This window comes from Chenopodium quinoa, unplaced genomic scaffold (genome assembly GCF_001683475.1).
Source record: "Chenopodium quinoa cultivar QQ74 unplaced genomic scaffold, ASM168347v1, whole genome shotgun sequence".
Lineage (NCBI taxonomy): Eukaryota > Viridiplantae > Streptophyta > Magnoliopsida > Caryophyllales > Amaranthaceae > Chenopodium > Chenopodium quinoa.
The window spans coordinates 3,085,335-3,110,399 of NW_018743285.1; the positions used below are offsets into that span (position 1 = coordinate 3,085,335).

General features: G+C 41.5%; 1 protein-coding gene across 1 annotated transcript; it reads right to left on the reverse strand.

The window, feature by feature from the left end:
- Nucleotides 1-17,125: 17,125 nt before the first annotated feature.
- On the reverse strand, nucleotides 17,126-18,926 carry LOC110735743 (extensin-1-like). Its single transcript, XM_021915921.1, has 2 exons — nucleotides 17,729-18,926; nucleotides 17,126-17,452 (listed from the first exon to the last, which is right to left on the reverse strand). The coding sequence occupies exon 1, from the start codon at nucleotides 18,868-18,870 to the stop codon at nucleotides 17,776-17,778; it is 1,095 nt and encodes a 364-aa protein (XP_021771613.1). The 5' UTR covers nucleotides 18,871-18,926; the 3' UTR covers nucleotides 17,126-17,452; nucleotides 17,729-17,775.
- Nucleotides 18,927-25,065: the final 6,139 nt, after the last annotated feature.

Genomic DNA, 25,065 nt, shown 5'->3' on the forward strand with positions numbered 1-25,065 from the left:
AAAGAGGACCTATATCCAGCCGGGGGAGTTTCATCTCTCGGATGATGAGGGGCCAGTTGCGACGAAGGCTGCTTGTACGATTACCCCTTCTGGGAAGGAGGTCCCTCTGCCGCAATCGCCGCCGCCATCACCGCCTCCGCAGCAACAAGAAGAGGAAGTCCAGCAAAGGACTCCTGCTGCTGCTGCAACTTCTTAATCCCCTCGGTTAGAAGCCGAGGGTTTTTCTTCTGCAATTCAGCGGGAGGCTGATGCTTTTATTATTCAGCCGCCCGTTGATGGTGATCTGCAGGTGCTGCCAGGAAGGCCTGGCAGCTGGGCTGATAAAGAAATGGAAGATGACTCTCCCAGGGAGGTACAGGATGTACCTTCGTCTGTTGGGGGGTCATTCAGGACCTTCCAATCCGAGCAAATGGGGCATCAAGCCCCCCCTCTGGTAGAAGTTCCTGAAGCTACCAGAGTATTTCTGAGCCAGCGCCGAGCTGAAGCAGTTGGTCTGCTTGGGGACCTGTCCAGAGTTTCTGATCTGGAAAGGGCCGAAAGATGGTCCAATTTCGCTGCTGCTGCGGCTGCTGAAGATGCACTAAAGGTGCATGATCCTGTAGCTGAGAACAAAAGGCTGTTGATGCAGGTAATTTGTCTGATTTATTTTCTGCATCTTTTAAGTTCTTTTCATGCATTTCTGCTTTGCTTCTTCCTCTACTTTTTTTTTATCCAAGTGTGTTTGCTCGGCTGACACACTTTTTATCTACTTTTGCCAAAGCTGTGCACAACAATGTGTTGGCCGCAGGCATCATGGACGACCTTAAGCGCCGAACTGAAGAAGCTGAGTGTAGAGCTCGACTACATGAGCTGAAGTGCGCTAAGGCTGAGGAAGGGGTTGCTATTGAGCGAGATCACAACGCCTCCATGATCGAGCGATTCAAGGAATTTTGCGTTGTGATGGAGCAGACTATCTTCCCTTGGGTTGAGGAAGGCCGAGCCTTGCTCGATGAATTCGGGGCTGAGAGTGTTGCGGATTTTGAAGTCCGAATTCGAGACGCTATCAATGCTGAAAGAGAGGCACTCAAGGCTGAAAGAGAGGCTCGGCAAGCTGTGGCCAAAGAACTGACCCAAGTCAAAGTTGCCAATCAACAGCTGGTTAACAATTGTGCTGAAAAAGATGAAGCGATGGGGGTGATAACCACCAAGCTGCAATCATTTGTGACTGCTAACTCTGCGCTGAAGCAGAAAATGGCTGAGAAAGAGTAGGAGAATGCAAGATGAAGAGAGATCTCTCAGCTGCCCAAGATTTGCTCAAAGTCAGGGTGTTCACCCAAGAGCAATATGAGGAGGGCTATGACAATGGTTTTAACATAGCTCGGCGACTCGCTTTCTATGCTGAGCCAGAAATCAACTGGCATAAGGTGGAGGAGTGGGCTTCTGTGCCGAACCATCCTCATATGCGACATTCGCATCCTGCTGAGAAGGCATATCTGGCCCGAGTCAAGGCCGAGGAAGAAGAGGAAGATGATGATCCTCCTCCTCCGGCCGAAGCATAGGAACTCGGGCAGTCGTCTACAGAATCATGCGGCTCATCATGTGCTTAACTTGTAAAACTCCGCATCTGCTTTTTGCCTTTCTTTTGCTTCAGCGCCTTTTAATGTACCTTTTGCTTATTTTTATTAAGAACATTTTCTCGGCGGCTGTGTTTCCGCTTGTGGGCGGCTGCCGAATTAGTTTAGGATTTGAACAATTTTTGCTTAGAATTTGTAATCCTCAACTTTTTATTTTAATGAAGTCATTTTCCTCAGCTTTTGTCTCCTTTGCTTTTTCTGTTCTGAATACTTTATTTCTTTCTTTGAATGTTTCTTCCAATTTTTTCTAAGTATAGAACTTCAGCTGATGAAGACAACTTTGCTGAGACTTCACTCTTGACTGAGATAATGCGCCGACTTTGCTTCTTTCATTTGCCTTTGTTCGTTTTTACTCTGATTTTTTCACTTCTGAAAAATTGACATAAGTACCAAACTTCGGCTGAGCTGAGAAACTTTAAGTAGCACAACTTTCTCTGTTTTCTGCGTCCTGCACTAGCAGACGATTTTCTTCAGCCTGACTGAGGATCTTGACTGTATGATTTCTTTTCTACACCTGTTTTTAAGGTACTGATTTCCCACTTAAGAGATTTCACTCAAAGGTACTCTTGTGATACCTTTTTAAATTCATCCAAGGGAACAACTATCCGAAGCACCGTACCAGGGCAGTGGTCTATCTGAAGTACAAGGCATCACTATGAAATACTTCAGAGTCGCAACCACCACCCGGAACTGATTCATCCGAAGTACAAGGCATCATTATGCAATACTCCGGGGCTTTATCAGCTCCTATTTTTTAGGCTATGCTTTGGATGAGTCTATGACCTTTTTTCCCAAAGGAACAGGTTCTCCGAAGCACAAGGCATCACTATGCAATGCTTCGGGCTTGTATCCTGCTCCTCTTTTGGCAGGTTTTACGGCTTGCCGAAGTACAAGGCATCACTATGCAATACTTCGGGCAGCACCGAATGAAACCCCGAATTTTTTGAAAAAACCGTAGAAAGCAAAAAGAATGAAAAGGCACTAAATCTGAATAAACATTGGTTCAAGGGCCTTTTTATTAATAAGTTTGATGCACTTACATAGATTGTACTATTCCGAAGGATTTACACATGATATTTTTTGAGCACATCGGCATTCCAATGGTTTTTCAGCTCTGTGCCATCCAGTCGTTTAAGTCTGAATGTACCGGGCTGAAGCTCTTTATAAATTTCATAGGGTCCCTCCCAAGATGCTGAGAGTTTCCCATGAATGCGGCTTTTTTGCACAGCTGCAGCGTTTCTCAGAACTAAATCCCCAACTCTAAGGGGTCGTTGATAGACTTTTCGGTTGTAGGACTTGCTTATTCTGAGTTTGTAAGCAGCCATTCTTTCTCGAGCTGAATCTCTGATCTCGTCAAGGAAATCAAGGGACTCCTTCCTGACTTGGTCATTTTCCTCGGCTGAGAAGAGATTAATTCGCAGACTTTCTGAGCCTATTTCCACTGGAAGCACTGCCTTGGATCCATACACTAGTTGAAAAGGTGTATGTCCCGTTGCTTCTTTTGCGGTTGTCCGAAGTGACCAGAGGGTTCCAGGGAGTTCCTCTATCCACTTGGACTTTTGATCCTCAACCCTCTTCTTAAGACCATTAAGGATTTTCTTATTCGCGGCTTCGGCTTGGCCATTTCTCTGAGGGTGCAAACGGCAGAGTAGGCTAACTTAATTCCGAATTGACTCGTGTATCGGCGCAGAGGTAGGTTGTCAAATTGCCTGCCATGGTCGAATACAAAGACTTTGGGAATGCCGAACCGAGTTATGATATATTGCCAGATGAATTGTCTGACAGTTTGCTCGGTGATGTTTGAAGCAACTTCGGCTTCAATCCATTTGCTGAAATAGTCGATGTCGACTATCAGCCATTTTTTCTTGTATGAAGCCTCGGGAAAAGGACCCAGAATGTCCAACCCCCACTGTGCAAATGGAAGAGGATTAAGGATTGGCTGAAGATCTCGAGATGGCCGATGAATAACCGGAGCGAATTTTTGACATTTTTCACATTTCTGAACCAGGCATTTCGCGTCCGAGATCATTGTTGGCCAAAAGTATCCTGCCCTAAGAGCTTTGTGGGCTAAGGTTCTTCCCCCTATGTGATTTCCGCAGATGCCGAGATGAATTTCTCGAAGGATGTAGTCAGCATCTGTTGGACCCACACACTTTAGCAGCGTAGAGGAGAAAGACTTTCTGAGGAGCTCGCTACCGAAGACGATGAATCGTGAACTAATTCTTTTTATCTTAGAAGCCAGCTTCTTGTCCTCGTGGAGTTCCTCCCTGAGCTTGTAAGCTAGGATGGGGTCCATCCAGCTCGGCTCTGGTGCAGCACAGCAGATGGAAATTGCTTCGGCTACACTCTTTTCTCGGCGCACTTCCACATAAACTGACCGATTCAGCTTAGTCAGAGTTGAACTTGCAAGTTTGGAGAGTGCGTCGGCTTGGGCATTCTGACCCCTTAGGATCAGTTCTATCTCAACAGTCCTCAGCTGGGCAATGATAGTTTTGATTTTTGCGAGGTAAGCCACCATGGAAGGTTCTTTGGCTTCGTACTCCCCTCTAATCTGATTTGCAACAAGCTGAGAGTCTGTTTTAAGACAGATATGTTCGGCTTCCAACGAGATGCACAATTCTAAGCCAGCAATTGCGGCTTCATACTCGGCCTCGTTGTTCGAAGCTTCGAACGAGAATTTCAGCGCATACTCGAAGGTTTTTCCTTCGGGGGAGGTTATGACGACCCCCGCCCTTGAACCGTTCACAGTGGCAGATCCATCCGTGAATACAGTCCATATTTTCTTTTCCTCGTCAAGTGTCTCTTGGTAGGAACACTCGGCCAGGAAGTCTGCTAAGGCTTGCGCCTTGATAGCTGCCCTCGGCTGGTAGTTGATGCTGAACTCAGTGAGCTCGAAAGCCCACTTTGTTAGTCTACTTGATTTTTCTACCTCGCGGAGAACTTTTTCCAGCGGCTGATCAGTCACTACCACTATTTGATGGGAGTCGAAATAGGGCCTCAACTTCCGAGCGGCTACCACTACTGCATATGCTACTTTCTCGAGTAGGGGGTAGCGGGTCTCAGCGTCCGTTAGAGTGTGGCTGACGAAGTAGATCGGCTGCTGAACTCTTTCTTCTTCTCTCAGTAGCACTGCACTTACTGTGGCCGGGCTTACCGCCACATATAAGTATAGGGTTTCTCCCTTGGCTGGTCTTGCCAGCGTAGGAAGCTGTGCTAGGTGCTCTCGGAGCTGCTGAAAGGCTTGCTTTTGCTCGTCTCCCCAATTTAGCTCTTTTGACTTTGGGAGTTTAAGCGCGTTGAAGAAAGGTAGACCTTGTCTAAGGCTTTGGAGATGAACCTGGACAAAGTGGCCATCCTTCCGGTTAAGCGCTGAACATCCCTCTTTGTTTTCGGCTCGGGGAGGTCAAGCGCAGCTTGCACTTTAGTGGGATTGGCATTAATCCCTCTTTTGCTGACCATGAAGCCGAGGAACTTGCCTGACTTCACACCGAAGACACACTTCTTCGGGTTCAGCTTCATTTGGTGCCTTTTAAGGGTGGCGAAGGTCTCAGCCAGGTTTGTTACATGGTTTTCACTTTCTCTGCTCTTGACGATAGAATCGTCAACGTAGACCTCCATGTTACGTCCCTTTGCTCGGCAAAGACCTGATCAACCAGCCTTTGATATGTTGCCCCCGCATTCTTCAATCCGAAGGGCGTCATTTTATAATTATACACCCTGGAGCTTGTTACGAATGCCGTTTTAGCTCGGTCGTCGAGGTGCATGAAGATCTGATGGTATCCAGAAAATGCGTCCATGAAACTGAGCAAGGCATGACCACTTGTCGAGTCGACGAGCTTGTTTATCCTCGGCAGAGGATATAAGTCTTTCGGACATGCCTTATTCAGGTCCGTGAAATCAACACACATTCTCCAGCTACCATTGGCCTTCTGAACCATCACCACATTGGCCAGCCATTCCGGATACTGACAGGGCTCGATGAACCCAGCATCCAAGAGTTTTCTGACCTCGGCCGCGATGTCGAGGTTTTTTTGTGCGGAATAATTCCGCTTTTTCTGCTTAATGGGTCGACTTGTTGGGTCGACATTAAGCTGATGAAAGATTAAGTTCGGATCAATCCTAGGCATCTCTGCTGCCGAGAAAGCGAACACATCTCTGTTGGCACGGAGGAGTTGGATTAGTTCAGCGCGGATATCCGGCTCAAGCCCTAGACCGATGCTGACGCATCTTTTTGAGTTTTCCTCGGCCAATGGTATTGATTCGGTCTGATTGTCCAGCCTCGAGGATTTGGAACTGGATTCTTCTGATTCCGGCCTACTGTCAATGTCGGCAGGCATTCCAGACCAAGGCTGCTCTTCCGAGTCTTTCGGCTCGGCTGAGGAACTAGCCTTCTCACCCCCGCAAGGTTTGTCTTTGGGTGGGGTGATTTGGGCCGAAACACTTGAGCCCTTAGGCTTTTTAGTGCTACGGTCTATTTCTTTTTCCTCCTCGTCATCCTTGTCGCCGCGGCGAGCTTTGGATGGTTTGAGGTGGTTGCATTTGCGGGCCTCCTTTTGGCTGCCCTTTATTTTCTCGGAGCGTCCCCCGTCCGAAACGTATATCATTGTCTGATGGTACGTAGAGACGAATCCTTGAATTCCATGAATTAGGGGTCTCCCCATAATCACGTTGTATGTAGAGGGAGTGTCCATGACCAGGAATTCGGCCATGATACTCCTCATTGCTCGGCCTTGGCCGATGGTGACGGGAAGGAGGATCTTCCCATCTGGATACGATAAAAAACCGTTGAAACCGGATACCGGGTAAGGCACCGGAGTCAGGTGCTTGGACTCCATCTTCAGCTGGTCGAATGCTCCTCGAAAAAGGATATTCGCCCTGTTGCCGCCGTCGACGAGTGTTCGCCAAACGTTGCGGTTTGCGATGCCCATTATTATCACCAATGGGTCATCATGGGGATACACCACCCCCTCGCAGTCTGCGGCTGTGAACTGGATGTTCGGCACCGGAAACTGTGGTAACTGAAGCTCGGCATGATTGACTTGGTGGGTTAAACCCCTCAAGTGACGCTTGGCCGCACTTCGAGACGTTCCTCCGGATATGACAAGAATGTCAAGGTTATCCTTGTCCTGTTGTTTGTCCTTTTTCCGGGGAAAGTTTAGGTCTTGCCGAGAATCTCTCTCGACTCTTTTCTCCTCGCGGCGGTCCGCGAGGTATTTTTTCAAGTAGCCTTTTTGGACCAGATCTTCGATCTGATCCTTCAGCTGGAGGCAATCCTCGGTGCGATGTCCAGGGGATTCATGGAACGCGCACCATCGGTCTTTGCCCTTCTGCTGATGCCAGGGAGGCAGCTGCCGAGGCTTTTTGAACTTTCCCTCGTCCCTCGTCGCGCTGAAGATTTTTGTGCGAGGGAGGGTTAGAGGAGAGTATGAGTCATATCTCCCTGTATAGGGAGCATATTTCTCCCTTTTTGGCTCGGCAGCCGAGGATGGTTCTGAGGCTTTCGCCTTCCCTTTCCTCGACGCCTGAGCTTCGGCCGGCTGTTGGTCTTTCGATCTCACAGCCCTTGGCTGGGACTGAGATTTCGTTTTATTCCATTCCTCGGCTCGGATGAACTTATCCGAGGCGTCGGAGCCTCCTCCAAGGTCTGCGGGGGATGCATGACCATGAAGTCGAGGATTTCTCATCTTGCAGACCATTCCGTAATGCGAATATGGCGAGGCCTTGGTCCAGGTTTGTGATTCTTGACGACTCGTTGCTGAAGCGAGTCAGGTAGTCTCGGAGGCTTTCCTCCTCGGATTGCTGCAGGCTCATCAGCTCTGCAGTTGTTTTCTCTCGGCGGTTTGCCGTAGAAAACCTGCTCTTGAATTTGTTGGACAGATCCTGCCAACCAGATATAGAGCCATCCTTTATCCCTTTGGTGATCCACGATTGTGCAACACCTTTAAGGGTCGTTGGAAAATACTTGCACCAGGTAGCCTCGGACCTGGGGTTGAGATACATGTGCCCCTCCTAAGAGGCAATGTGATCTTTCGGATCCGAAGTACCGTCATAAGTAATGTGCGCCGGTATTTTTACCGTGGGCACATGCTCTTCCAAAATCCAACTTTGGAAGGGCGAGCTAGTGGGGATCATGATTGCTTTCCCCTTGTGCATGGCCGAAGGGACTTCGCTTCTCCCTTGCGTAGAGGTGGAAGTGGTTTTCGTCCCCGGCCGAGACAGTTCAGGGCGAGCTGCAGTCTCCACTGGGAAGGTGAGACGGCTTCGGATGTCCGTCTCCCTTGAGCCTAAGCGTTCGTGAACACTTCGGCGGGCAGATCCCGTGAACTCGGAGGTAGTATTACTACTCCGGAAGCTCATGGGGTTCTGAGCTCCAGAATGGTTGAAGAATTGTGGGTTCTTCTTCCTTTCTTGGCTGGAGTTCCAAGTGTCCTCCTGCCATTTTTTCCCTAGTTCTATGTAGGGTGGGACTTGTCCATCCTTCTCTTGACCGGTTTTCCTTCTCAGGCGTCTCGGCTGAAGAGAGGAGGATTCAGGAGGTGTGGGCTGGAGCGGAGCCCCTTGAGATTTCAGGAACTCCAGGCACACTGCCACAGCTCTGGCTACTTCCTCGGTTGAGGGTCACGAGGGAGGAGTTTCTTTCGGCTGAGACCGAGAGTGCACGCTGGGGTGCGGCGGAGAGCTCCTCGCGTTGGATTTGCTCGGCTTCGGCGATTCCGCCGGCTGCCGAGAGTGATTCGACGGAGGGCTTCTCGAGGCTTCCTTCTGTCCCGGGCTTGGAGCCCTTGAGGTATCTTGTCCTCGGGATTCGGAAGTCGACGAGGAAGAGGGGGAAGGCTCTGGCGAAGGAGGGATAGGTTGACGATCCCTCACCGTGATCATTCGATTCCGCTCTTCTTCGTATTTTTTGAACTTTTCCCACTCTTAGTCATTTTTGTTACTAGGGACGTAGGATTGTTTTTGGCGTGATTTTTTGTATCCTCCCCACAGACGGCGCCAAATTGTTTCGGTTAGAAAACAATGGGACCTTAAGAAGGTCCGAACTAGAAGGGAAGGTCGATCTTCGGTCCAACGGACGACGGAGCCGAGGGTTTCCTGCACAGCAAATACACGTAAACTAGCCTCGGGGGTGTAGCCGAGGAAGGCCCCTCCGATGCTAAAGTCAGTATATTTTGAGAGAGAAAGTTATGCAAGAGGTTTAGTGCTTGAGGCTTTGATTGCATGCGAGAGAAATGACCAAATTAATGGCTTTTATACCTTGGCTTAATGGAGTATTGACTGGGCCCGGAAGTCAATTGGGTTTGCCAAGTTTGGGCCTTGACTGACCTTAGCATGCTTTGGAGGAGGGTTGACCTTTGCTTTGGGCTTGTGATTGAGTTATTTGGACTAGGCCCAATTTAATTGATGAAATTGGACCCAAACATGTATAATTCGGCCATGTTGTCATTTGTGAGTTAGAGAATTTTTTTTTAAAAAAAAATTTAACATTGTAACTTGCTTCAGTTTTTTAGAATTAATGGCAAACCAAAATCACACTTGAGTGAAAAAGTAAACTACTATAACTCGCATGACAAAACAAAGCAACATTTTTTTTTGTAATTAGAAGTGACGTAGTAATTGAATGTTTGTGTTTGTGTTTTTGATAGAAGATTATTTATTACGTATCATATTGTAGTGAAAAGCACAGTAATTTAGATTTAGCTTAAGTAAAGAAGGACGTTACTGTATCATATTTTTTGTCTTATAGGAAATAGAAAAGTTCAAGAGAACAGAAAGTGACGGATCTTGGACTAAAAAATAACAATAGTTAATTACAATGTTATAACTTTTTATATGCAATAAGTTATAATCAACTATTTAGAAATACTTATAGCTTTGAGGGGCTAGGCCCTTGCACGCTCTTTTCAAATTAAACCTTTTCCCCTATAGAAACTATGAAAGAATGGTGTATCAACTTAAATTAATAACTTTATTAGCTTATATTGTCTTTGATAGGATTTTTACTAAATTCATGGATCATAAATCCATCTATCTTTTACGTAAGTAGGATCATAAGATCCTAAAAACATTAAGATCATAAGTATAAAATCGAAATCAGTGATATATTTTTAATAGTAAAATCGTAAAATCATGATAAGATCCGGATCGAAATGTTAACAACTATCATCAATATTATACTAAAGTTTGGAAGTTCTTGTTTGATGTATGTGATTGTAATTTAGAGACGCTTGCATTGCAATTTTTTTAGTAAGGAAATAATTAAGTATGATTAATAGTAAATATAGTACTTTCTGGTTGGAGCATTTACAATCTAATAACATTCTAACTTATGCCATGAAATCATTTAATACATTACCTCCGTTTTATATTATTTGCAATGATTAGACTCTTTTCACTCTCAGTATACTTTATGTTAAATCATTGCAAATAACATGAAACAAAGGTAGTATATATTGTTTAATTTTTCTTAGCAGTTTCCAGTACATACTACTGTCGTTTTGCAACAGTTTATTTATATACTTGTATTTGTTTGTTAACCATTAACAATAGTGTTGATTGTTGAACATTAGTGGACTTTTAATTTACGCGTTTATCTGCCTCCTTTGAAACACAAATCCCCAAAAGAAACAATACATGGAATGAGGTAAATGGTTGAGATATTATTATTATTAATATTATTGTTATTATCATCGAGAGGTGTTCCCTCTAGTTAATATAATATGGAGTAACTTATTAATAAGGGTCTTTTATCATTCATATTTTTAAGCATGCATCAAGGTAAATAAGATGAAGAAATAATGCGCAGAAGAGATTAATGAATGCATAATTCGATCCTAAAGATATATGTCAAATAAAAGCACGCACAACAAAATGTAAGGGACTTAAATAGATGGTGAATTAGAATGTATTCAATTCACTTGATTTTACTTATTAGGACTTAATTTATCTTATTATTTATTTTGTGTATATTGAACTTGGTTATAATTCTTATCATAACTTATTTTTCTTGATTTATCTTATTTTAACATATTATATATGTAGAGACATTTTTCCTTGCGTATAAATTACAATATTTGATTCAAGAGAATTGTGTCAATTTTTAAAAAAGGCAAACATAATTAAGGATATACTTAAAATCCAAGAAGTGAAAGAATGAAAGAAAACAATCTATAAGTCACATCTTGATGAGTTTTACAGCTGTTAAGTGTCTCATAATCTATAATCTAGAATTTGATACTTCTTGTAAAAAAAAAAAAATTAAAAAAAAATAATACTTTAAAGTCTTACTAAAGTTGCCCTAATCAATAATTTACTTGAAAATTTTATGAATGTGATACTTTAAAGTCTTACTAGAGTTGCCCTCATGCATCTAGATACTTCATAAATACCTTGAATTTTTTATTTTCCCCAATAATTAAGCTTTAATAAAAGAGAAACTTTCATTAACATGAAAATAATGGTTAGATTGAAGTCCTAAGAAGTATGTACTGTAAAGTGAACCTTAACTAAAAGATGGTTTTGAAGACTTCACGAAGGAAACTCTAGATACATAATTGAGAATTAATAGGTATTCCAGTACGCCAAAATGAGAAAAAGAGGTTATATGTATGAATGAATCAAATTTCGTACTATGTACTTCATTCGATCAGTTCCAAATTAGATGACACGTTTTGACTTTTGACCCAGTACATAAATTTTGTTTTGGCTAACATTTGTGATTTATAAATATAAAAAAAAAAAAATAGTTATGAGGATCTTATTAGATTCAATTCGTTTCAATGTGTACTACATTGAAATTAAATTTTTAGTGTATTTTTTTTTTTTAAAAAAAGTATAATTAAAGATACTTTCGGTTGAATTTTTACATTGACAAACATGATTAAAGACATGTGTAATCTAATTTGGTACGGAGAAAGTGTGTCATTATAAATTGCTATTATTGCGATTATTAGTGAGACTTTTATAGAAAAAAAAGTCGAATTAAAAGGGTATTATAACAAAATCTTACTATCATTATATATAGTTTTTCTGAGGTGTATCATGTGTGAATACATATGCTAAAGTGCTTGATTACAATAAGAATAATACTTTCTATATATTTTATGTTATATTGCTATTTAGGTTTTTATACTATTCGTGCAATCACACTCTACCCTTTGAATCTTTGATGACAATTATCATTTTGTTTGGTTAAAAAAAAAAAAAAAAAGCTTACTGCTAAATGTGTGCTATACATTAATTGAGCATAAAAAAAAAAAAAAATTGAGCAAAAAATTGTTCATGAACTTAATGTGATCATATTAGCGTGTTGCTTAAATTTTTTAGTTAATATATTGTTCAATACGGGTCTAGGTCGCACTCGCATTTAAGAGAGAAAGTCCACTTCACAAGTCCAAGGAGGTTCCATCCCTAAACCATATGATAATAAGAGGAGTAATCCCTTAGCTTTATACGGAGTAAAGTGCTTAACTTTCTTAACTTTTCTCAATGTGGGACACTTACATGTGTTATTTGGGAAGCCCGGCCACTTCAACAATCCCCTTAGATCACGTGTTGTTTGGCGAAAATGATGTTAGATGTACGGTCTTAATCAAAACTTATTGATTATGGCCTTATCATCATCATCTAATCTTTGTTATGGATGACAATAACGAACATCAAGTTGGTGAAACACACTCGATTTTCTTCAAGAAGGAACATAATTTTCAGACATCAAATTACAATTGATTAGTTTGTTAAATTGTTAGGCAGATTTTGAATAATGCATGCACGAAATTATTGGATATAATAGCCATCGTCGGCATACCCCACAATTTTAATTAAGCTTGGATTTATTAATTTGTTTGTAAAGTTTTATTAAAATCACGTGGGAACCACAAAAATCATGATCCTTGTTCTTAATTTTCTTGCAATTGTGATAATTTTTAGTCCACATGTCAAAAATTGATTCGGTCAAAAATGACCCTAAATCAATGATAGAAAAATAGGGCGGTCTAGGAGCGCGCCCCCATTGATGCGGTCTAGGAGCGCGCCCCATTGATCTTGTTGATCAATTTAACTTGTCAATTAAAATGGTTCTTTTGTAAATAAAGTGAACAACAAACATCTACATAAGGGGACTATGAATGATGACAGTTAGTTAGCTGCTGAGTAGGAGTGCAATTGATTTAACGTACATTAGAGTGTGCTGTAGCCGAGCGTCACCATCAAGTTCTCATGTTATTGATTTTTATGAAATTATTAACACATATTTAATTTCAAATTAGTATCAAAGTTTAAAAACCAGAAAAAAAAAATTAAAAAAAAAAAAAAAAAAAACGTTAAATAAAAAAAAATTACGAACTGCTGGGTGGCGTCTGGCCGGAACGCTGCCGCCATGGCTGTGGCGCCCCGGCCAGACGCCACTCAACAGTTCGTAATTTTTTAATTACTTAAGCAATATGATATTGGGAACTGTGTAATTTTTTAATTACTTAAGTTTATATCATTATTATACAATTGGTTTAAATAAAACATAGCAAAACCAAATCTGAATTTGAGGTCAAAGTGCTAAAACAAAGTAATACGCCCAATTTGAGGTGACAATTTTGGTCATATCATACATGAATTTAAAAAACAAAAAATTGAATACTTAAAAGGGGAGTAGGTGCATGGATGAGATATGGGGTAGCGGAGGAGATAACAGTCAAAATTGACGTAACGGTGCGATAGATCAACCTTGGATACGTCGTTACTCAAGCATATACACATAGACATGCGAGTGTGGCAAAGTTGCCGAGTCAACATAAATGCTATTACCCAAATGCCCCAGGTTTAATGATGGAAAAGACTGTTTTACCCTATTGATTGACGAAACAAGTTGATCAAATTGATCAACTTGTATTTTGCGGTGGTCTAGAATATGGTTTTAGAATTTGGAACTCAATGTTTATCAATTTAAATCAAAACACTCGTAAATTTGAAGTTATTGCAACACATCTTCCTGATATGGCCTTGTTCTATTGAGCTTTTGAGCAAATTTTAGCAGAACAAATTAGAAAGATAAACGAATAACTAAATTAAAATAATGTTATCAATAGTCTTACGGTTACTTTAACTTATACTTTATTGTTTAATTAATCCGTGTATGTACATTTTTTAATCACTTCTTTAAATAAAGTGAATAAAATATACCTTTATGTTGCAAACTTGCAACCCCTATATTTAAAAAAGTATGACTAAACATTTATGAGTCCCATTAGTCGCATAGCCCCTATATGCATTTTTTGCATATAGGAGGGCAAAAGTGGAAAAGCGCTGAGGTTTGACATCCAAAATTGTACTTTTTATGGTTACAGTGGTACATTTTTTGTACAATTATGCATGTATATTGTACCATTATGTCTTAGTAGTACTATTATATCTCATAGTGGTATAATATTTTGATGTACCATTTACATACTTTTTATACTATTAGCATAATATTTATACCACTACAACATTTAATAGTACTATTTACTTATTAAATGGTACATTATACTCCCACTATAACTTCAACTTTATTACTACATTGCCATCCTATATGCAATGTTTGCATATAGGAGCTATGCGCAAGACCTTCTCCAACACTTATAAATAGTGTTGAAATGTTTATGCCTTTGAAATTGTTTATTTACATATTTACCCCTTTTAAAAATATGAATACGCTTTTATGAGTAGCATTGAGACGGTTATGTCCCTAAAGTATTCACATATTTACCCTCATTAATATTTTTTTTGAACTCTTAAAAATAGTGTAAAGACATTTTTACCCCTAAAAATATTTATTTACATATTTTTTCTTCATTAACGCAATTAACAACTAAAATTATAAATAGGGCCTAACCGGAAAATTTCCCAAAAAGGCTAATTATGATGAGATGCGCGCAGTATAGCAGCCCTAGTTATTAAAAACATATATAATAAATAAATCACGTCGTCCGTAGTTTCCAAGTGGCTCATATTACCTTAGTAAGTGTTCTAGTCGATTATATTCGGCTGAATTGTTGATTATCCATGTCAAGTCATATTGGTTGTCACCATTTTTTTCAAGCAATGAAGTATGTAATCCACAGGACTTGAAGTAGGCCGTGTAAAATTTATGCGTAGTCGTACATTTTCATTTGTATTTGGTTATAAGCATCACTAGCTATTAGCCGGTCGTTTGGTAATCCATCATAAATAATGGTGATGGAAATGGATTTGCATGTAAATTTAGAAAGAAAATCATGTTCATTCCTATTATCATTCAAGAATCAAGATGCATGGTCCCCCCAATTTTTCCACCTTTTACATAAATTTTCATTTCCACCAAATATCACATTTTAAGTGGTAATGAAGGTTAATGAAAAAAAAATGCATGCTTGGGTGATGAGATTGTGTTGTTTAATTACCAAATTAAATTAACTTAAAGTTCATTCCCATTACCACACTTTAATACGACCGGCTACCTAACCTGGCTTAGATTATTTCTAACATTGGTATTGGCCCTACGAAATAAATTAGCCTGAAGTTCATCATAATTATGTACTTCATTCTCCATATAACAGCCAAAGTAAAAACTATGTAAAAAACACTTTTAGTACTTCAGGTTAGATTATAATCAATTAAGATACACGAAAAACATACCATACTTTAAAAAGGATTTATTAGATCATTACAATTGTCCAAAAATTAGGTTTCTTCCAAAAGTGAGATAATTGTATAAGTTAATGTTTTAATATATGGTTTCATTTTGAGTCCTAATTAATTGTTGCCGTAGTAAACAATTCATTCCATCTTAAGGAATTAGATAATTCAGGAGATCCTTTAACCCTTTCTCCATTCTATCCTTATTTGTTTAGCTGATTGAGGTGTAAGTTTAATTTAAAGGTCGTACTTCTAATATCGAGACATTGAGTGTAGTGTTAATTTTATGCTAAATTACTCTATCTCCATTCCTCTAACCATACCAGTCAAAAAATGACTCGATCGAACTAATCCGTAATTGATCCCAAAAAACCAAATTCAAATTTTGACTTAGATGGACACATTAATTTAGCATGAATTGAATTTGAAATACACCTAATTCGACCTAATCACCGAACCTGACTTAGACACCTAAATTGACACCTCTAGCCAAATAGGAGTTACTCAAAGTAAGAATGTAAACGAAGATGCAGCATCTCATGTTCTGTTTGGTACTTGTCCGATCCGTTTATAAATGATGTTAGTAAAAGTGAATATGTATAATATATATGTAGAAAAAGTAACTGTTGATTCTCATAGTAACATAATGTTAATTCACTATAACATTATCTATCTCTGGCTTTTCGATCTTCACAGATTTCATTGTCCTCGATTGTCAATTTGGGGGTGGTAGATTGTCAGTGGTAGATTGAAAATGGACATTTACGAAGAAAAACACAAGTTTAGAGATGAGAATATATACAAAGTTCAGATTTCGATTTGTATAGACATAATAATTTAGTATGACTCAAATTTAAAATAGACATAATCCAACCTGATTACTGAACCCAATCTAGACACCCAAATTGATTTCTCTTGCAAAACAGGAGTTACTCTTCCTAAGAATATAAACGAAGATTCATCATCTCATGGTCTGTTTGATAAGTGTCAGTTGATGATAAAAGTGAGTTTGTATAATATATTTGTAATATATTTGTAAGAAAAGTAATCGTCTATTCTCATGGTAACATAATGTTAATCCACTACGACATTTTCTCCGGCTTTTCGATCTTCACAAATTTCATTGTCATCGATTACCAATTTTGGGGATGGTATTAGGTTGTTGGTGGTAGATTGAAAATGGACATTTATGAAGAAAAACACAAGTTTAGAGATGAGATTATTGTATTACTACTAACTCTATTTCTTTTTTTTTGCAGCAAATGATGAATTTTTTTATATCTCACATAAAAAACCCATTTGTTACCAATTTTAAAAACAGAAGTAGTATATGATCGTTAGCATGCTACTTGGCTTGCTAAGTACACACATTGAACCACGCTGAAAGGATTTTTGCAAATGATATATAAGTTCTTGTAGAATTATTAGTCTCCTTATAGCTAGCTCAATTTTTTTTAAAAAACAAATTTCAATAATTTTGATCATTAATTTCCTTTAATTCATAAGAAAAAAATATAGAAGTCTATTGTAACAAATATACTTCGTATAAAGTAGTATTTTCAAAAAAATCGATCGACTTTTAATAATTTATTTATACATAATAAGATATTTATGGTTACACCTGTTTTTTAGCGGATCATGAAAAATCATAATACAAGCAGTAAGAGATAAAGGAAGTATTTCATTGATAATTATTTTATGAGTGTTTTATGTCGATGATATTTGATCTTTCCTCCATTGTCAAAAAGGGTAAAACTTTGTTAGAAAACTAGGAAACCACGTACCAAAAGGAAGAAAACGTACACTTTATGTCAACACAATAACTGTTAGGCTGTTATTCTATATGATTCTTGAAATTAAACATCAACTTGAGTACTATAATTGAACTTTATACTTTATTTTATTAATGCTATACTTGATAATAAAAATACAAAATTATATATCCAAGCCATCTCAATTATGCCCCATGCCATGCAAAGCATTGAGTTACAACTAGAGCACATGATCCAAATAATTTTACAAACTTTTTCCTGGTAATATTGTTGTTTTTATTTATAATAAAATAAAGTTTCCAAAATCTCTAAACAAAACGACAAGCTTTATATATTATCTCAAGGATTACAATCCTAGCTCTTTCGACAAAGATAGGTCCTCTACTTTGACTTTCTCTTGTTGGTTGTCAAGAAACTTTTCACCTGTAAAATTTGGAAACAGTAAAAATTAATATTCATATTCATAATTAATGTTTAAAAGAAATTTGATTTGCATATTTTGTTTTAACTATTATTGGAAAACGTTAAATGATAAATATTTCAACCTAGTAATAGTAATAAAGATGATTGAACGTCTAAAGACGATGTAATATGCATGATATCTTATGCACTTTATGTCATTGGCTCACGTCGTAACATAGGAACATTAAATTTCTTATGCATGTAAATACCAGTGAATGAAAGTTTTATGTAACTGACCTTGGCAGAATAATATTTGTCACTAATTAAAGTGAAACTATATTTTTTTAGTAGTGATATGGGGGCGGAGGAGAAGTGTAGACATAGGGAGGCGTAGGATGCATTGGTGGAGATTTGTGGACTGGACTAGGAGATGGATACCCATGAGCAGGTGATGGTGGAGACTTGTGAACAGGTGGAGATTTGTAAACAGGGGTAGGAGGTGGGTACTTGTGTACAGGTGGAGATTTGTAAACTGGAGTGGGTGGTGGATATTCATGAACTGGGGGAGACTTGTAAACGGGGGTGGGTGGGGGGTACTTGTGAACTGGTGGCGACTTGTATGTTGGAGTTGGAGGTGGGTATTCATGAACAGGTGGAGACTTGTAAACAGGGGTGGGTGGTGGGTACTTGTGAACTGGTGGAGACTTGTAAACAGAGGTGGGTGGTGGGTACTCATGGACGGGTGGAGACTTGTATACCGGAGTGGGTGGTGGGTACTTGTGCACTGGTGGTGACTTGTACACTGGGGTGGGTGGTGGATACTCATGAACTGGTGGAGACTTGTACACCGGGGTGGGTGGTGGGTATTTGTGAACTGGTGGAGACTTGTAGACTGGGGTGGGTGGTGGGTACTCGTGAACAGGTGGTGACTTGTACACCGGGGTAGGTGGTGGATACTTGTGAACTGGGGGAGACTTGTACACTGGGGTGGGTGGTGGGTATTCATGAACTGGGGGAGACTTGTACACTGGGGTGGGTGGTGGGTATTCATGAACTGGGGGAGACTTGTACACTGGGGTGGGTGGTGGGTATTCATGAACTGGGGGAGACTTGTAAACAGGAGTTGGTGGTGGATACTTGTGTACAGGTGGAGACTTGTACACTGGTGACGGTGTTGGATACCCATGAACAGGAGGTGGTGGAGATTTGTAAACTGGGGAAGGCGGTGGTGACTTGTAAGTAGGTGTTTTCGATGGAGGTGAATAATGGTACTTGGGTGGCTTCTCGTGATGGACCGGAGGTGGTGGGGAGGAGTAATGGTAGGCTGGTGGTGGTGGAGAGGAATATGTGTAATCAGCCGTGGTTAAAGAAGGCACACTCAATGAGACAAACACTACTAGAGTGGCTACAATAGAAGCCATTCCTCCAAACTTTCCCATGTTTATGATTGATTGGAGAAAGGATTTTTGTTATGCTTCTAGCTCTACATCTCAATCCCTTTATATAAGCTTTTTTTTTTTTTGTTTTTTTTTGACCATATGACCCACCTAACATCTATAGTAAACCGGGAAAAAAAAAAGAAAAAGTTACCAAAAAAAATAACATCTTTAGAATAGTCTCTTTATCAGGAAATAGAATAAGATTGGTTTGCTCACCGTTGTGTGAACACAATATCTAACAAAAGAAAATACTCATATTACTCGGTGGTTTACGTACGTAGTCAATGATTAGTCGGTGAACATTGTTATATTGATGAGATCGCATATAAATAATACTACACATCGTATAAATTAGACCCTTCTACCATATCTCAATTACACTCGGAAAAAAAAAAACGAAGTAAAACGGTGTTTTGGGGTTTTTGGAGTCCCTCGGAAGAGTTACAATTCCAAGAATGCGCGTCAGTCCTCTGTACCTACAAAACCACGAAACTCCGGTTGGGTGGAGTTCCACCTCCGATGATCAAGTTAGAACGTTTTCGAATGTATTAAAGTGCGGAATGTAAAGGTTTTTCTCTCTGATTCAGAGAGAATTTCGCAATTAATATTGTTCGGTTTTTGTGTTTGTATTTATGAATGTTTGTGGATATTTCTGAATGGGTAATAAATGAGGATTTTCCTCTATTTATAGTGCAAGGAGATCAGTACCCCCTTTAGGGTTAAGGTGCCACGTGTCAGCATGCTATTGGACCACGTGGCATGGGTAATTTTTACCCTAAACATTTTCCCCTCACAGGTGTGACGTGGCTTGCCACATGGCACCTGTGACATGGCTTGACGCGTAGGAATTTGTGACATGTGTCACATTCTAGGAAGGTGACGGTTCGTCTCCTTCCCTCCATTTTTTTTAATTCGAATTTCGAATTTGAATTCAAGGGGAAGTGACGGTTCGCCTTCCTGGTTTCATCTATAAATGGAAACCTTCCCCAATCATTTGCAATACTTTGCAAATTTACAAACTTCTCGAGAAAAAACGCTCTGACACCGGCTGCTATTATATTCACAACCTTCTTCTCTTTCTTAACTCATCCGGCTTCCGTCTGAGTTATCTTCGCTCAAATTTCTCAAACACCGTCTGACCTTAGTCAGATTTCTTCAATTGCTTTTAGTATACCCACAGCCGGTTCATTACCGTCTGGGGCATCTTTGAGCCATTTCTCTCAAAACCGCCTGACTTTCTAATCAATTTCCCTTTCTTCCTCTCAATATACCCACAACCGGTCTACACCATCTGGGGCATCTTTGAACCATCTTCCCAAAAACCGCCTGATCATCCGCTTATTTTCAGTTGCTCTCAAAACACCCCCATCCGGTCTTAACCGTCTGGGGTATCTTTGAACCACATTTCCAAGAAACGGTTGGGGCCTTTACAAATTTCAACTATTCTTTGACGAGGATACATCCGGGCTTTCGTCTGGGTTATCACCAAGCAGAACTCAGAATTCCGGCTGCTCACTTCGAGGAGTCAACTTTTCCAGATTTCTTCAACTCCAAAGGTACTGTCTCTGTCCCTTTCAACTCTTTGTGCTTTTTTCCGGTTGCATAGGTTGTTAGTGAATAATGGACTCACCCAACACACACAGGGCACGACCTAGGACAGTTGCCAACCGGTCATCGGGCACGGCTGAGTCTAGGACTAGGGATGCCGTCTGGGGGTGTTTGGACCACCCTTACTCTTCTGCCAATCCGACCGTCTCTGTTCATGTGCAGGACATAATGGCTCGGACTAGATGGACGGCTGTAGATCCCGACTATCAGTCTGACGGCTCAGCCGAAACTCCGATTGAGGATATTCCTTATAACCAGTCGGGCATCCCTAGCACGCCCATAGATGAAATTTTGGAGGAATCCGGGAGCTCAGACGATGAAGAATCCGTCCAACAATCTGGTTCCTCTGAGTCATCCGAAGAGCCGGATGCCCCTCCAGAAGATGAGGAGGCGTACAAGTGGCCTGCCATAAACAACCCTACAGAGGTGACCATAAGCGCCCGGGATATTGTAACCTTAAACGCCACCCTACCGGCTTTCTTGGAGAAACGACCGGTTGGGGATGGATGGAAAATACTTGTGCCGCCTGGCAACGCAACCCGTCGTCTAGGATGACGACCTTGATCATGCCAACAATTACTTTGGCTGCTATGAGGCGGCATTCAAAACCGGCCTCCGATTCCCCCTTCACAGAACAATAAGAGTCATTCTAAGGGGTTACAACCTTGGCGTTTGGCAACTAACACCCAACTCATGGGTGAATATATTAGGATATATCGCCGCCTGCGAGATGCAGGACATTACGCCTAGCTGAGAGGCGTTTGCACATATGCATTATCTCAGCCGTGCCCCAGGCGGCTGGAATGCGTGGTATATTCTGACCACGCATCCAGAGTTCATGATGACGCTAGACAAGCCGTCTAAGTGGAGTAGTTAGAAGAGCAAATTTTACATGGTCTCCTCCCCTTCTCTTCAACTCAATCACCAGCTGCGTCACTACAATAAGCTCCCGGCTCTATTTGGAAAGAAGTGCGCCCTTCCAAAAGTACCGGAAGCGGCAGGGGACTAGATAATGGAGCCGGGTCTTTTCAAAAAGATCACCTTGCCATTGGATGATGGGACATAAGTTTTGTCCCCAAACATTAGGTCCCTCATCCGGACTGGCTCAAGGACGAGGTGTTCCTTTCCGCCTGTGGTCTAAGCCCGATGTTTAGTAGGTGTATGATGATAGTTAACCGGCACATTATGCCGTCTGTATTATGCTTGCATGAGTTCTGATTGTTTATTCTTCTTTGTAGAGAAAGGATTAGAGATGGTGCCTCCGGTGAAGACATCGGCTAAGTCTGCGGCTGAGATCCGGAAGGACCAGCTAGAGAAAAGAAGGCCCAGCTTGCGGCCAAGAATGATGGGATAAGTGCCGGATGGCCTCTTTACCGTCTGTATGATAAGTAATTCCTTTTTAATATTAACCGGCTATATGATGTTTGACTCACTTTGACATAAACTGGATGTCTTACTTGTAGCTCACTTTGATACTAACTAGATGTCTTGTTTTCTTTTGCAGGCGGGGAACAAAAATTTTCCTCGATCCCTTCGTCGAATGCTCAAGAGGCCGGGTGAGGAGCCCTCTCAACCTGCCTCTAAGAGCCGGAGGACTGCGGTTGCCCCTGCCCCTACCTCTACCGGGAATCCGCCGGCTCCTGAGAGGCCCACCTCAGTAGGCAAAAGCCTGAGAGGTCTTGGCCCAAGTTCAGGGCTGGCTGAGGTCGGACCTGGGGAGCCTGCAGTTCCCTCAAGCCGGGTGCTTGCTGTTGCATTTGGCTCAGGTGCAACCCCTCAGCCTGAAAATCAAGGTACGACTCTTGCCTTTGACCCCCCTGGCCGCTTGGACCTGTGAGAGTCAAGTCCCAAGCTACCCAGTCTTGGGATTCTTCAGTCAGCCAGCAGAATGTAGGCCTTGCATATGCTCAGTACTTAACGGATAAATCTATTGATGCAGATGCCTCTTCTCGTTGGCCGAATCTTCAGAGTTACAACAAGAGAATGCTAAGGACCCTTACCCGGTCCGAAAAAGAGGCGGTACCGGGTATACACCAGGTCAACATTGATCGCATCAACTCACTGCTGGCTGAGATAATTCACCGATTGTGGTGCTTTCGTACCATTTTGTTTATTTCCGGTTGTTTTTTATTGGAACACTAACTTTTTCCCGGCTGTTTTGCAAGTGATGTTGAGGGTAGATGGGTTGAAAGTCCCATTGCGCAAAAAACAGGAGGAGGTAAGGGATGCCCAGAGACGGGCAACCGATCTAATTGATGTACATCAATATAACTCCCTTATGCTTGAAATTCAAACTAAAAGCCGGGAGATAAAACAGGAGGAGCTAGTCAAAGAGCTCACGGCAGCTGCTGATGCCGCCAACAAGAAGGCAGCTGAATTTGTGCTTAAAGTCAAGGACTTAGAGGCAGATGTCAAAGCCTTGGAGGACGCTGATATGGAGAATGCTCAGCTGCGGTTTGATGTCAACCGGTTGAAGAACGAGTTGGCCCAGACCTAGGCGGACTACAAAGAAAAGCTGGCGGCTGAACAAGACCGGCTGGTTTTTGAGAATGAGCGTGACTGCGAGGAGCGCATGAAAATGGCGTGGTCTATAACCCATCCGGACACTAACTACTCTTTCTTCGACTTGAGGTACAAATACGCAACCGAAGTATTTGATGCCCAGGTTCTCGGAACCGAGAATCCGGCGCCCTTCGAGGAGTGGGCCATCATTGAAGAGGAGGAGCAAGCGGATGATGCGATACCGGATGAGGCTGACGAAGCCCAAGTCCAGCAATCTTAAGAAGCTCCTCCAGCCAGCCAGGGCCAGCCATCACAACAACAGCAACAGCAGCAGCAATAGCTTTATGTATTTCCTGTTTTTTCTTCATCCGTCCTGCGAGCCGTGTATTTAATGTACCTCCTTCTTGGACAAAGGTCCGGCTAACAATTCACTGTTTAATATATTTGCTGACAGTGTCGGTTTTTCCTTTGATATTTTTTGCTTCAATTTTTGCAATTTTTTGCCTCGCACATTGCTTTAATTTTTGCAATTTTTATTGATACATGCGGATGCATTGGCTCCGTCTGCCCCTGGACGATTATTTGCTTAAAATTACTCAATTCTAAGCAGGAAGTCGTCCATACAGGCATCCGGATGAATAGATAGGCAGTCCTTGACCATATCAAAAATAAAATAAATCTAAGTTGGATTAGCAGGCGGTGCCGGTTAGGGCCAACCTAGACTATTCATTTGACCGGCTGCAGATTACCCATTGAGTATCCGTCATTGCCGTTGGTTGGTATGTAGGTGGTCATTGGCCTGAAGCAAGCATCTTAACCAAAAGGATTTTTGTAGCCGGCTGTAGTGCTTTTGAGCAAAGACCGGCTACATTTGTTCAAGACTGAAAATACCGTCTATAGGGATTTTGGGTAAAAGCCGGCTACATACGATTAAGATTTTATATAACCGTCTATGTTGCTTTGAAGCAAAGGCCGCTTGTATCTTGATTATTCAACGGGCATGAGTTATCTTTAACCTAGACATTCGGTTAAAGCCGGTTGAGTTATGATCTGTTCGATCCGTAAGGGAGATGTTCTCTTCGACGAATTCACTGAAATGGGCGTCGCCGGATGCCTGCTCATGTTGGAGCAGACAGTTTAAAATATGTTCGGCCATTGGCCTTTTGAATATCTAAGTTCGATACTTAGCTTTCAACTACTCAGTTTAGAGCAGACGGTTGCCCGGTTGTGCATTGCACATATGGGACTTACAAAATACAATAGATATAGAGCGGATGGGTTGCCCGGTTGTGCATTTCACAAATGGGACTTGCAAAATACAATGGAAATAAAGCTCTTCCATTAATATATTCTATTTACAAAAAATTAAAAATCCTTAGAAATAGTACTTTTTCAAGTTATCTACATTCCAGGTTCTGGCTAGCTGCTTACCGTCTGGAGTTTCCAGGCGGTAGGTGCCGCCTCGGACTTCTTCAAAAATCCGGTAGGGCCCCTCCCAATTAGGAGTTAGCTTTCCTTGCTCATTTTCCCTACCGGTCGCCTCCATTTTTCGTAATACAAAGTCCCCCACTTTGAGGGGCCGTTTGTGTACTCTTTTGTTGTAGGCTCTCGTCATTCTCAAACGGTATATCTCATGACGCAAGGTGGCATTGCTCCTGCGCACCGAGAGTGAATCCAGCGTTAAACGCATGGCCTCCCAATTTGCCTCCTCATCATAGAGCATGATTCGAAGTGTTGCCTCATAAAGTTCAATTGGCAGGACGACTTTAGTGTCGTATGTCATGAGAAACGGGGTTTCACCGGTTGCCCCTTTTTCAGTAGTTCTGATGGCCCATAGGACATGAGGCAACTCATCAGCCCATTGACCTCCAACCCTATCAATTTTCTTCTTAATGTCGTCTGAGATGAGCTTGTAGAATGCTTGAACTTGGCCGTTTGCTTGGGGGTGGCCGACTGATGCAAAACAATGCGAGATCCCTTGATCTCCTGGCCAGCTCTTGAGGGTAGGCGTTTCAAATTGAGGGTCATTGTCAAAGACAATAGACATAGGTACCCCAAACCGGGTGATGATGTTCCTCCAGATGA

What these genes read in the sequence shown, in the direction of transcription:
- LOC110735743 (XM_021915921.1), bottom strand. Translation starts at nt 18,870, where the DNA reads ATGGGAAAGTTTGGAGGAATGGCTTCTATTGTAGCCACTCTAGTAGTG.